Source organism: Sinocyclocheilus anshuiensis, unplaced genomic scaffold (genome assembly GCF_001515605.1).
Source record: "Sinocyclocheilus anshuiensis isolate Anshui unplaced genomic scaffold, SAMN03320099.WGS_v1.1 scaffold282, whole genome shotgun sequence".
NCBI classification, from domain to species: domain Eukaryota; kingdom Metazoa; phylum Chordata; class Actinopteri; order Cypriniformes; family Cyprinidae; genus Sinocyclocheilus; species Sinocyclocheilus anshuiensis.
Window position 1 is genome coordinate 101,104 of NW_015544154.1, and position 13,979 is coordinate 115,082.

Sequence of the window (13,979 nt, forward strand, 5' to 3'; positions counted from 1 at the left end):
GTTTTTTTTGGGGGGGGGGGGTTGATCCCTTTTTTTCCTATTTGGGATGCCACACTCTTAGACTTGGGGTTGCCTAGCAATGGTGGGCTGTCTAAGACAATGGCATACCTCCGGAGTCAACAATAGCCCTAAGCCCCAAGTTTAGCCTCGTTGAGTACAGCCCTCTTCACATGCTGGGACAGAGCTGAACAGAGCACACAGTTGAAATCCTAAACCTCCACTTAAATAAGATTGAGGCTGCAGCAAAACTACAGCCTAGCACTGTGTACCACCACATGCACAACTTTTAAATATGTGTTGGCATTTTATTTATCACGCTGAATAGAGACAGTCCTATTCCAGGAATGATGCTTGACCAGATGGCTTTCAAATCGCTACACTAATGAGATACACAGAGAGACAATCCTTTATTTAGCCTTAGACCCTAAGTTACTCAAGGAAACACTTGCACTGCAAAGATTGGTGGACCAAACTATGCAATCTGATGTGTAAAATCCCATGGAAAGCAAAGTGAAATAAAAAATAAAAAAAGATGGTTGTGATTTGGAATGTGTTATGGCTATTAGTTCCCTGCAGCTGTAACAAGAACCAGCTTCTGCAAACACTGGCCAACTTGCAAAGCATTCTACACACAAACCACAGGGCAAATTCCTCTTTAATATACATATCGATCCTCACTTTTCCAAATGCTCTGCTATATGAGCAATACCTACCATCTATGCACTGCCATTCAAAAGTCTGGGGTCACTGATTTTAACACTTTTATTCAGCAAGGAGTCAGTAAACTGACAGTAAAGACTTCTACATTGTTACAAAAAATATTTCAAATAAACACTTTATTTTTAATATTTCTATTCATCAAAGTATCACAGATTCCATAAATTAAGCTGCACAACTATTTTCAACATTGTTAGTAATAATAAATGTTTCTCTTAAATCAGCATATTAGAATGATTTCGGTAGGATCATGTGATTGTAAAGACTAGATTAATGGCTGCTGAGAATTCAGCTTTACCATAAAGGAATATATTACATTTTAAAATACATTAAAATAGAAAAGTTATTTTAAATTGCAGTAATATTTCACAACATTATAGTATTTTGCTGTATTTTTGATCAAATTCATGAAGACTTTTTGAGCACATGAAGACTTTTTAAAAAAATATTTAGAAAAATCTTAGACTCCAAACTTTTCAATGGTATTGTTATAAATAAAGTTCAGCAAAGTTGCTCATGATAATTTAAAGACTTGCAAAATGTGAGAATTACAATGGATGCAGCTAAGCATTCTTGGACATTCATACTAAAGTAAGTTCCAACCAAGAGAGAAGAAAGAAAACTAGATAGAGTGTCATAACTCACCGAAACAGTGGTTGGATCATACAAGCCTCTGTGGAAAGGTAGGCTTCAAAGACCAATATCAAAACTTCAAAGATGATGTATGGGAGCAAGTATCAGAAGTATCAGCAAGACTGAGTAAGTGTGTGTGTGTGTGTGTGTGAGTGAGAGAGAGAGAGAGAGAGAAGAGGGTATTTCAAACACACCCTCCCCTCCCCTCCTCCCCTGACCTGATCTTGGGCCAGTCTAATGGGACTCAAAAATCTCCATTCTTATCAGCCAATCAAATGGCTCGCCTAGACAAGATGCCAACCACTCAAGCGTGAATGAGTGGTCATGAATGACCTCAAAGCATCGCCTAACAAGATGCTCACTGAAAACCACCAATTTATTAAATATGGGTCACTCCTTGTCTTGTGTATGCAGCAGAGGAATGGAAGAGGTCAAGAGCAACAATGCCCCTTTTCTTATCAATTTGGGAAGTTTTTGTCTGGTATGTTTTTCATTTGGTCTTTGTTTCTGTGAAGTAAATTTTAAATGTAATAATTTTCAAATTAATCATAAAATCAGTTGATCATAAATGATGACTAACATTTCCCTTTTTTCTGCAGGCCTAACCTTTAAGTAAATTTTAGGGAACAGAAATGTTCTAACCTTTAGTAGTGTTGCAATAATGAAACACGGACAAGACAAGATGGCTAGTTGTCTGTCTGAAAATACTAGTAACGATACGATCTCATGATCTGAGGAACAAGCCGATATGCCATATAAGTGAACCAATCATAATAGAGTAGAATTATGTAATGTGACATGATGTTACCTTTGCTATGTACCTTTCTTAAATAAACTTTTGTATCTTTGATGCTGGGGATTTTCTGTGATTGATTTGAGGTCCTCCCGGCTGTGATTAAAGCATATTAAAGGGCATTGCTTGGAGTCTGTCTGGTTACTGCTGTGCAGCAGGTATAGTGGAACACTAGAGATTTTAGGCCCAAGTGATAGTGTTCAAAAGGGGTGAGACGTTGCCCGACTCGGGTGTCACCAGTAGACGCTCCCAGTTAAATTTAAGTCATGTGCGTAGGGGAATTTCTACCACATTTCTCGTTCATAACTGAACAGAAATAATTTATAAGCATGGGTGGAGGGGTATAAGTCCAATATCACTGATTAGCTTAAGCACTATGGATGCCTGATCTCTTTAATGTTGCTGGGCCCCTTAATTGGCTAACACTGCATGAGTATGAAAGTGAAAGATATGGACAAGACACAGTGCTGTTATCCCATCAAATATTATGATAATTTCACAAAAGAAATAATAATAATAATAATATAATATAATTTTGGACATTTTAAATAGACATGCCACAAAAGATGAACCAGCTACATCAATATACAAACATATTGGCACATATTCATAGTCAACAGCTAATTAGCTGCCGATTGGCCTTTAGATAAAACATAACTTTTTTTAAACTAGATGGACTTTCCAAAACAAATCCTCTGTTTATTAAATTTTTAGTTAAGATTATCAAATTTCACAGACAAAATAATTTCAATAGGAATCCATGCAGTCAGGAATTTCGTGTAAGGGTGTAAGATTTCCTGTGCAAATTTCACTAAGGTGCAGTACACGACTTTCGAGAAACGCAGTTGGTATTTGAAATAATCAAAACAAACACCCCCATACCCGATGTCTCTGCCATGACTTCCATGTCTCCCCAATATTTAGAATGAATGGTAAATCAGCAAGTTTTTCTATGATAGATTCTTTGCAGCCTGAAATGAAGACGGACACAGTTTTTTTTTTTTTTTGTATTTACCCAGTGCAAATTATCCAAGTGAAAGATATAACACCAACATGTTAGGGAAAAAAACAGAATCACTGAGTTGAAAAAGGATCACCCCCTCCTAAAAATGACTTGTAAACTCAATCAGGTGTAGCTAATGACCTTCTCAATGGCACACAAAGCTATTTGACTGTCAGCTGTGGTCATTTTTTATTTACTTCAGCATGAAAAGAGCTTTCCTGGAGCATTTCAGTCCTTGGTAGTGCAATTGAAGCAAACAATCAACTCTGGGTGACAAGACAGTCAAAAGATCTCCAGGATAAAGTTGTGGACAGGCATATTTCACAAGATGGATACAAAAAAATGTCAAAGGCTTTATCAATGCCTATAGAAGCACCATGAAGTCTATTATTAAGAAGTGAAGGTATTTGGTACAACACAGACACTCCCTGTATAAAGACGTCGCTCCAAACTGGATGAAAGAGACAGGAGGAAACTGATCAGAGAGACGACCAAGAGGCCTACATCAACTTTGAAGCAGTTACATGAATTTATGACAAAGAGTGGTCATTGTGTGCATGTGACAACAATATCACAAATTCTCCACAAATGTGGCTTGAATGGGAGGGTTGCAAGAAAAAAGACACTCCTCAAGAAAAGCTACATGCAGTCAGACAGAGCTTTGCCAAAACACATCTTGAAGATTCTGAGGCAGATGAGACTAAAATTGAAATATTTGGCCTCAACACCAAACGATATGTCTGGCAGAAATCCAATACAGCTCACCATCCAAATAACAACATTCCTGCAGTAAAGCATGGAGCTGGTAATATCCTGTTATGGGGTGTTTCTCTGCAGCAGGGACTGGAGCATTTGTCAGGATAGAAGTAAAAAAAAGGATGGGGCAAAATACCGTGAAATTCTTGAGGAAAAGAACTCTGCCAGAAAGTTGTCAATGGGAAGAAGGTTTACCTTCCAACATGACAATGACCCAAAGCACACAGCAAAACTGAGCACACAGTGATTGAAGCAGAAAAAGGTGAATGTCCTTGCATGGCCTAGTCAGAGCCCAGATCAGTGATTCTGTTTTTTTTTTTGTTTTGTTTTTTTTCTGACATGTTAGTGTTACATCTTTCACTTGGATGTTATAAGTTGCACTGAGTAAATACAGCTGGATAAAACAAAAACTGTGTCCATCTTAATTTCAGGCTGCAAAGCAACAAAATGTGATTATTTTAAAGGGGGGTGATTATTTTCTTTACCCACAGTATATGAAAACCAAATTGCTGTTTATGCACATAGCACAGTGCCACACATTCGTAAACACTGACCACCCACTCACTGTTGTTTAAGCAACAGCTGCCCATTCAGTCTGATGCAGAGCTTAAACCAGAATAGCATCTCATACCTCACAGATACATATTAATAGCTGACATCAAACAAGAAAGAGATAAAAGATGGAAATTCAACCATGTACAGTCACACACTCACAGCAGCAAGAGCCACAAGCATTGGCTTATTTATTCAGCGAATGAAAAAACGAAAGAGAAAGGGAGACTCTGTGTATTATCTGCAAATGGAAATGAATCTAATGGATTATAAATAAGAACAAAGTATGAGTCAGAAATAGAGGGGGAATGATGGGAGACAAGTAGAGGGAAAACATGAGGATGCTCAGAGGAATAGAAAAACAAATAGTGCCTCTCTTACACGCACTGGGAAACACAGAATGGGAATGGAAGTGGCGGATATTCACAGACAGCACACATGCAAGGCGATGCAAAACACACACCCACAAAAACAAAACGAAAACAAATGATAGGCAGATCCAGGCAGGCGTATGATCGGGCTACACAACCTCTAGTGGCACAGAAACACACCGACGAAGAGCCGGCAGCTGACTCTCCTACCTTGCAGCAGACTCTGTAGGTTCAGCTGAGCCTCCTGGTGCAGTTCCTGCACACACTCCGGCCTACTCCAGGAGCCGAACACATTCACATGCTGTTGCCATGACGATTGGAAGTGGGCCGTTCGTTTGCTCTCCGAGTCCAAGTTGGTGGAGGCTGGCAGAGAGAGAGAGACAGAGGGAGGGGAGAAGGAACAAGAGATGCAGATAGGAGGAGGAAGTCAGAGCAAGAGAAAAGGAGAGAGAGAGATGTGAAAAGAAGGGAGGGGAAAGAAAAAGATACGTAAATATAAACTCATGCAATTTACATATGTTTTTATATATTTGCATACTATGGCAGCAGAGAGTTGGAGACATCCAACGGAGCAAATGTACCGCACACTACATTTGCAATCAAAGGGCTGTGATCTTGTCACATAACAATTAATAACAATTAATTCATTACAACCCTAATATGTTTTTCTATCTGGCAAATCGAGCTGTATGCTAAAGGCCTGTTCACACCAAGGGCGATAACGACAACTACAACTATAAAGTAGTTATACTAACTCACTCTATTTCTATGAGAATAGGGAAGTCCAGAATACAGAGAAACAATATAGTTTAAATCACTGTCAAAAATTAATTTCTAGCTGAAGAACAATAAAAACATTGACAGCCAATCAAAATCCACCAACTTTAGAGAGCTTGAACATCTCACATGATAACTGGAGCGCACACTTATAATAAACAGAACGTTACCGTCCGTTGGTGTGGACGCTAATATTGTTATCGTTATAGTTATCTTTCCAGTCTTACCAGTTAGATTTGACTACTCAGATAAATATTGATTAAGTATTACATATGACTCATGAACTATGAATTTTTTGTTAAACAGAAAGGAATTTGAATAAAAGATTACTGTACATTGTTACTGACAATCTACATAATGAACAAAGAACAAATATTCTACTATTTTAACAAACACATCACACGGTAAGGTCTAAATGTAATGGTGTGGGCAAAATGATTCATACATTTTTAAGACTTATTATCCTGCACACCAACAACATGTCTTTATTTAAAGCTTACCGCAGAGAGACAGAAAAAGACACTGATGAAAAAAGACGCTCACTTATCTCCCAAGATGGTTAACTGAGCACACTTAATTACAACTTCAGCAGTAGTTCTAAAAGAGGAAATTAATATGCTATTTCTTCCTCTTCTTCCTCCAGAACTCTGGCTGATTTTCAAAGCATAAAGATTGATGGAATTCAAAGCAAAGTCAACATGTTGAGCATCAGGATAAACAGAATGGGCTTTGAAGGAGGGATGTGTGGGAATGGCTAAATAAGTTAGGAAAGGTGCAACTAGTTAGCCTGTTATTAGGGACGTAACGATTCAGTCAACTCACGATTCGATTCGATTCACGATTTTTAATTTTTTTTTAAATGAGATTTAAGACAAATAAATTAAATGTTTCCTTTTATTATTGCTTGGACAAAATACTGTACATTTCTTTGTGAAATTGAAATATAACACTATAATAATATACTAATATAGCACTTGTAAATTATTGCTCTTTTGTTGGTTTTGATTGCTTCTATTGTCCTCATTTGTAAGTCGCTTTGGATAAAAGCGTTTGCTAAATAACAAAATTTAAATATAATGTAAATGTAAATAACAAAACTAAATAGAAATTTTAAAACAAGCCTCAAATCAAATAAATAACACAAATAAAAGAAATAACAGATAAAAGATCTCTTCATATATACAAACTAAGGCTTTGTCTGTGCTCTTTCCATTTAAAATTAGAGGCAACCAATACGCTCACAGACCAGAATTCCAGACAACATCAACATTACTACAATAGGCTACATTAGTGGTTCCCAATTCCAGTCCTCACACTGGATGTGAAGACGTGTGTGTGTGAGTGTGATGTGTGTGAATACGCTGCGCAGCGCAAATCCGTGCATGAATGTTCTGAAGTGAAATAAACTTCAACGGATTTCCCCTGCTCAGAGAGTAGGGAGCAGTGAACACTGTGTAGGGATCATATCGATCGGAACACAGTTTATGCACGTAGCTTACTTCTAACGAGCTGGACTTAGCTCACTTTTAACGAGCAGGTTATCTGAATCGTGTGTGTTAAGAGAGACATGCAAAATATGCAGAGCTGGGGGGCGCGAGGACTGGAATTGAGAACCGCTGGCTACATCATGTGTCATTCACCGGTGAGAAAACTTTATAGGTACTACAATACCAGGAAGGAAGATCGGGTTGTTGATGTTTGTCTGCCATTCTTGCTCTGTCTGCACAGCGTGCGTGAACGCGCTGATGACGTATCCTGTCTGCGCAGAGGTATGCTAATACATACGTTGACAGGCAGGTAGGAAAGCCAATTTAAAACGCTCGGACCGAGCGTTTTGATTGGACGAACATTTCTTGGTCCTACGCCTTCCACAGAATATATAAATACAGATAAATACATTTAGACCACTTAACTTAATGATTGCTATCGTGATGTGAAGAGACTTTCAACCAGCATAACAAAAAATGTTTCTGAAGACAATCACCTATTGCACCTTTAATGCATTATACAGAGGCAAGAGGAAAAGAAAAAATACCATCGAAAGACAGTAAGTTCCTCTCAGACATACATTCATATACCCTAATTGAATCGCGATTTGTTTAGCATCTCAACTGATTTGAATCATCACATATTTAAATCTATTTTAAACCGGCTCGCGGTTAATCATTACATCCCTACCTGTTATAGAAGTCACTCACTGCAAGTCGTCTGTCTGGATTAGACACAATACTTTTAATATACAAACATATATACCTAAATATACCTCATTTCAAACAACTTACGTTTGATTTTGGGCTTTTCACCAATACGGGCTAATCAGTGTAATATTCATGTCAATAAAACACAATAAATTCACATAATAAACTAAGTAACAAACAACACCTAATTACTTCCTTAGTGGTGCAACCGCAGTAAAATTATGGAAACTGTCTCATGTCCAAGGTCTATTGTAAAATCTAATCGTTCCATGTTTCCATTTCCTGCTAACCATCTTAACTCCCCTGCACTCAATCACATATTCTATGCTTAATTAGCCCAATGTACTCACCTTCATTAGCGGCTGATTAACTTGCATGAGCTGGATTTTTGAACTACAGGACACTGAACATGGCATGACGTCTCAGCAGCAAGACCCTTACATGACAACTCTAATGACAGAGGCCACTTGAGAAACTTGGCTTCTTCACATGCAAGCATAGCATGTCATGCAGGCCATAATGAACATGCTGTGTTGATTAAAAGCATATTTTTAAGTGTATTTTGGTGATACTTGGCCTGCCTCCAGAAACTCTAAATGTATTATTTTCTCATGTTTGTTTGCTCTTTGAAGTGGCACATCCAGTTAAAAGAAGACAACAGCCAAGAGAAACAACCAAGCTGCTGCTGTTACCCACTTCAACATTTATAGGCATTTTGTCTCAACTCATCTCATTGTCATGCTGGAGAAACTGTCTGGACGATATTTGTCAGACTTGTCTGCTAGTACAACATCATCACATAAACTGCACAAAGTGACGAAACTTGAGAAGAATTGGGAACTAAAGATTCCTAAAGATCTAAAAATTTAACTAAAGATAACAAAATTCTTAATAATCTCACATATGCCTCCCTCTCGAGTTTCATATTTTTGCACATATAAGTTTGCTATTTTAAGTTTAGGCATTATTGACAAGGTAATCAGCCAATCAGCTTTCACAAGACTTTTCGCCAGTATGTTGTCCTCCTTCCCTCACATTCACAGCACACCCTTTTTTCTCGGTTTTTTTAGGAGTTGCATGCTTCCCCTCTCAAACACCCCTTGGTTATATGTACATAAGCTATTAGTGCATAAATTTGAGATTAACTTCCATAAAATATTCCTTACGCAATCAACACTGGGATATTTTTATCCAGAGCTTGATTGGACTCTTTACTTCACACATGAGAATTGAAATGTAAGCACCGTGTTTAGAAACATGCTGATAGAAGCTTGCAGAGATCCAATATGAGTAAATAATACACTTGTAAAATGGTGTCAGTGCCCCTCACCACCCTGTATCGGCTTGCACAATTTTCTCACATACACGCAGGAATCGTGTATGTTTTTGCTCTGTGATCGTACAGAGAGTGCTGCCAAAAGCAATTACTCTCACAGGATAATTGTAGTGGCATGAGTCCCAGTCCAAACTCTCTTTCTGCCCTTCACCCAATCTTTTCCTCTCCTATCACTGATGTGTGAGATTGAGGGCCTTTCCACACCATCAAGCAGGACTGGAGCCCTTGATGGGTTTTTTTACTGGGTGCACATAGAAAACGTACATAGCAGCACCAAACGTGAAGCGATAGTGATCTGTTTCTCAAAAATGTCTGAGGGAGTTAAGGGAAGGTTCATGACAATATCACTACCACACCTGGACAAGCACCAATAAAAAGCTGCAAAGCACATGTGATTTACAACAGCAGATGGTGTGTACGAGGCAAAACCAATTTCTGACCTCACAGTGATCGCATAAAACAGCCGCACAATTAATTAAAAAGATCAGATAATGATGAAAACACTAACATCCGCTCTCAGCTGCCACATCTACATTGAAATATTCAGCTGAGGGTTGGAAACTATGATCCAAGTGTGAACTCAACACATAAAGTGTAAGCCAGACTAACTCCCTACATGGACACAGCTCATATTTATGGAAATAATGTGTCTCTCTGTTGTCTTTCTCTCCATGGTAACTGTATAGTCTGATGGAGAAGATGTGAGCACAGAGTGCAAAATTATTGTATTAAAGTCGTAGAGCTTTAAAGACCAAGCTATCTTTTCTTTCCTGTGTTCACGTGTTTCCTATTGAAATAGTAAAATGGGCGGGATATGTCATAGGGTCTGGCATGGCCAGTCTTTCGTTTTCCCATAACTACACTTGACAGCTTGTACCATGGATGAAAGCAATAAAGACACATTCAAAATGAATACATTTCAGCCAATTCATTCTCAGTCAATGAAAGGAAATTATATGCGAGAGACAACTGAAGACAAACAAAAAACTAGGAGGATAAAACGATATTGCTAGGAGGAGGCAGGTGGTATTTACACTCATTTAAGACAGTGATTTATTGGAGAAAAGTGTACAAGTCATCAAATTTTATGGCTATGTTCCCAGAAAAGAAAGGAGCCATGCTTTTGCATAAAATAACAAGATTATTGTTATTACACTGCAGGGCAGTGGTATGAAAAAAATAGGCAAGGTCTAAAAACTAATTTTTTAAAGGTTCATTCACACTGCATCGACAGATGATGACCAATGTTAGCTGGGTTTTTGTTGGATCAGTGTGTGTTAACCCTGCTGGCATCTGCTGCCATTGGTCAGTGCATGTTCAGCCGTCGTTTGTCGTGGAATGTCTGAGAAGTGACGTACTGTAATCTGCTGATTGTCATCATTGGTCGACATCTGTCGGTGCAGTGTGAATTAGCCTCTAAAAGTTGAACTTCTTTTAACTTGAGTGCCCCATTTTAGAACACTCTGTCATGCGAGAGACACTGGAAAGACGCAACCACAACAGTCAAATACTTCTGTCCAGAGCATGTTTATATTAAAAAACAATGGAAAAGCAGCGCAGTGAAATGCAAAAACATGTTTGGTTCGTATGACCCCAAAAACTGTAAATTTTAAATGCTTAAATGCTAATCTGCTAAATTCACTATAAGTCAGTCACTACAAGTACAGATTGTTTCAAAGCAGCTTCACAGAAATAAACAGGGAAATCAATCAGATCAACAGGAAAATCAACAGAATCAATAATGTAAACTTCTTCAAATATGAGAAATTCAAATTCTGCTGTAAAGCTGCCTAATAAAACAATAATGTCATTGTTCAGCTCAGGTCAGTTTAGAGTTGGTTCAGTTATGTGTACATTTCATAAATTATGAAACAAGTTCAATTCAGCTATAAGCATCTCTACAGAAGGCAATAGTGTTGTTATTCAGTTCAAGTCGGTTGATTCAATTCAGTTCAAAAACAGTGTCGATTTTGCGTATTTCATCAATTTTGAAACAATATAAAGTGAAAGACATTAACTAAAAGCCACAAAACTCCAATTTGGATATCATGGGGCCAGGGTCATGGAGAATAGAATATAATATAATAGAATAGAATAGAATAGAATAGAATAGAAAGGGGCACTGCTATGGTTTCTGGGCCCCATGAACATCATATTGACTCGGGCCCCCTCCACAATCACATTCCTGGGGGAGGGGGGTCCCCCTCGGTAAAATTTGCGTTCCGGATCCACTCTCCCTAGTCGGGCCCTTGGAATCATCCTAACCTTCCGCCCAGTTACAACGCCCCTGAGAATAGAATAGAATAGAATAGAATAGAATAGAAAGGGGTTTCTGGTTTCTGGGCCCCCTGAACATCATATTGACTCGGTTCCCTCCGCAATCACGTTCCTGGGGAAGGGGGGTCCCCCTCTGTAAAATTTGCGTTCCAGACCCACTGTCCCTAGTCGGGCCCTTGGAATCATCCTAACCTTCCCCCCCAGTTACAACGCCCCTGAGAATAGAATAAAATAGAATAAAATAGAATAGAATAGAATAGAATAGAATAGAATAGTGTGCAATAATGTGCATTGTGTAGACCAGGGGTCCTCCACTCTGAACTTCGAGATCCACTTTCTTTGCAGTGATTAGCCCCAACCTGGATTAAACACACCTACCTGCAACTAGTTACAACGCCCCTGAGAATAGAATAGAATAGAATAGAATAGAATAGAATAGAATAGTGTGCAATAATGTGCATTGTGTAGACCAGGGGTCCTCCACTCTGAACTTCGAGATCCACTTTCTTTGCAGTGATTAGCCCCAACCTGGATTAAACACACCTACCTGCAACTTTGTAGTAATCCTGAAGATTTTGATTAGCTTCTACAGGTGTGTTTGATTAGGGTTGGAGCTGCAGGAAAGTGGATCTCGAGGTATAGAGTTGAGGACCCCTGGTGTAGACTCTAGTCACTCTTCCTCACACAAACACACACATTAGAAATATTATTTCTCTCATGACCAGTCTCTTCTTTCCCAATCACAAGAGTTAGTGTACACAGATTCCATGACACCTCCTCCATTCCACATGTTTTCCACAGAAACATGGCACTGAGTGTTGGTGAGGCTGTGATGTGTTTACATATGCTGCAGTGTTGGTCCCAGCAGTGCTGACTGTAGTGACTGCTGCTTCCTCATGGCCCGTTCTGCACTGCTTCACCGCTCCTCGTCTGTTTCCTCTGGTGCCAGTAAGCATGTGTGAACGACAAGTGCTGAAAGACAGACTATTAGTGAAAGTGTCTCTGTGTGTCAGTATGTCTGAAACAAACACACGCACATGCTCGCACACTTCTCAAAGAGGAAGTGTGTGGAGGATAGGAAATGTGTCCACTGGCCTTCTGGAGTTATCTTTCCCTGGTCCTCCTCTCATCCTCTCCAATACTCTTTACCTCATATTCCCTCTGGCTTTTTCTACTCATGTTCCTCTGAACACAAAGATTTCCTAAGTACAGGTTATCCTGCAGTCCCAAATGTGGTTACATTATTCATAAGAGTGAAGATTAGACAGCATTACTGAGAGGCTACAGCACTGCTATGTTTCTATGTTTATTGACAGAATAATATGCAATAATTATTTTTATAAGGCCTGAACTTTATTCAAAACGACACAGTAAAGCTGCAGTGTGTCCTTTCTGCACAATTAGTAACAAAAAATGCACCTATATAACGATTGTTTTCAAACATTTTTCCAATAGAATATTGTGTCGGTCTCAAACAAAAGAGTCAAAGTGTTTTCAGCCTACAAATGGCCTAAGGCTCTTTCACACTAAGGACTATAACTGAGTTTTAATAATAGTTCTAATTCTTTGAGAATACGGAAGTCCACATAACTAATATAATAACGACACAGAGGAACTTCATCACTGGAATCACTTTCATAACGATTTTTTTTTTCAGCTAATAACAATAAAAGCAATGACATTCAAGCAGAATCCACTGACTTTAAAGAACTCGAGCATTTAAAGTGGCAGACGACATAACAGCAGCACATAACAATAATAAAAACATTGTCGGCCGTTGGTGTCGAAGATAAAATAGTTATCATTACAGTTTTTCTTCTTTCTTTCACTTTCTTTACTGTTCTTGGTGTGAATGAGTCTTTACTCTTTATTTCTGCATATTAAAAGTGCACTATGGGAATTTTTTGGGTAAAAACTAAATTTCAAAAGTTCATATATATATATATATATATATATATATATATGGTAACACTTTATTTTAAAGATCAATTATCACTATTGTTGCTTATTAGCATATATATTATTAGCATATTGGCTGTATATTAGTACTTACAAAGCACATATTAATGCCTTATTCTGCATGACCATGGCTGCGTCCGAAAGCCTTGACTTGCTGCCTCGCTTCCTTATGAGGCAATGGCTTTGCAGGCAGCGTTTTTGCACGAAGGCACCTCATGAAACTGATTTCGGACAGGCTTCTGAGGCAGCGTAATGGTTTAATGATCTACAACAAAATAGAACGAGTTTTGATGATAACTAAACTAATATTTAATTATTATAATACTGATTTCTCGCATGAAATAACATCAAAAGTGCAAAAAGTTAATCAGAAACATACATTTACACACAAACTGACCACCAAATGCAACTTTGAGATGCCATATTTATTTTTTTTATCTCAACCGTCACGGAATGGAAGGAACGCACAGGATTGTGGGATATCAAAGGCAGAAAAGGATACATCTATGCTGCCTTCGAAATTTGATCAGAAGAAGGTACCTCCGGAGACAGGAAGTGAAGCAGAATTTGGATTCGGACGTGCCTTGATGCCTTCCTGCCTTGGAAT

At 38.5% G+C, this 13,979-nt stretch overlaps 1 protein-coding gene across 1 annotated transcript in view; it reads right to left on the reverse strand.

The window, feature by feature from the left end:
* Positions 1–13,979, reverse strand: part of LOC107695328 (NHS-like protein 2) — a 96,281-nt gene that overhangs the window by 8,567 nt on the left and 73,735 nt on the right. The window contains exon 2 of the mRNA XM_016495187.1: positions 5,036–5,188. Within this exon, the coding sequence (XP_016350673.1) occupies positions 5,036–5,188 (153 nt within the window). The remainder of the gene's footprint in view (positions 1–5,035; positions 5,189–13,979) is intronic.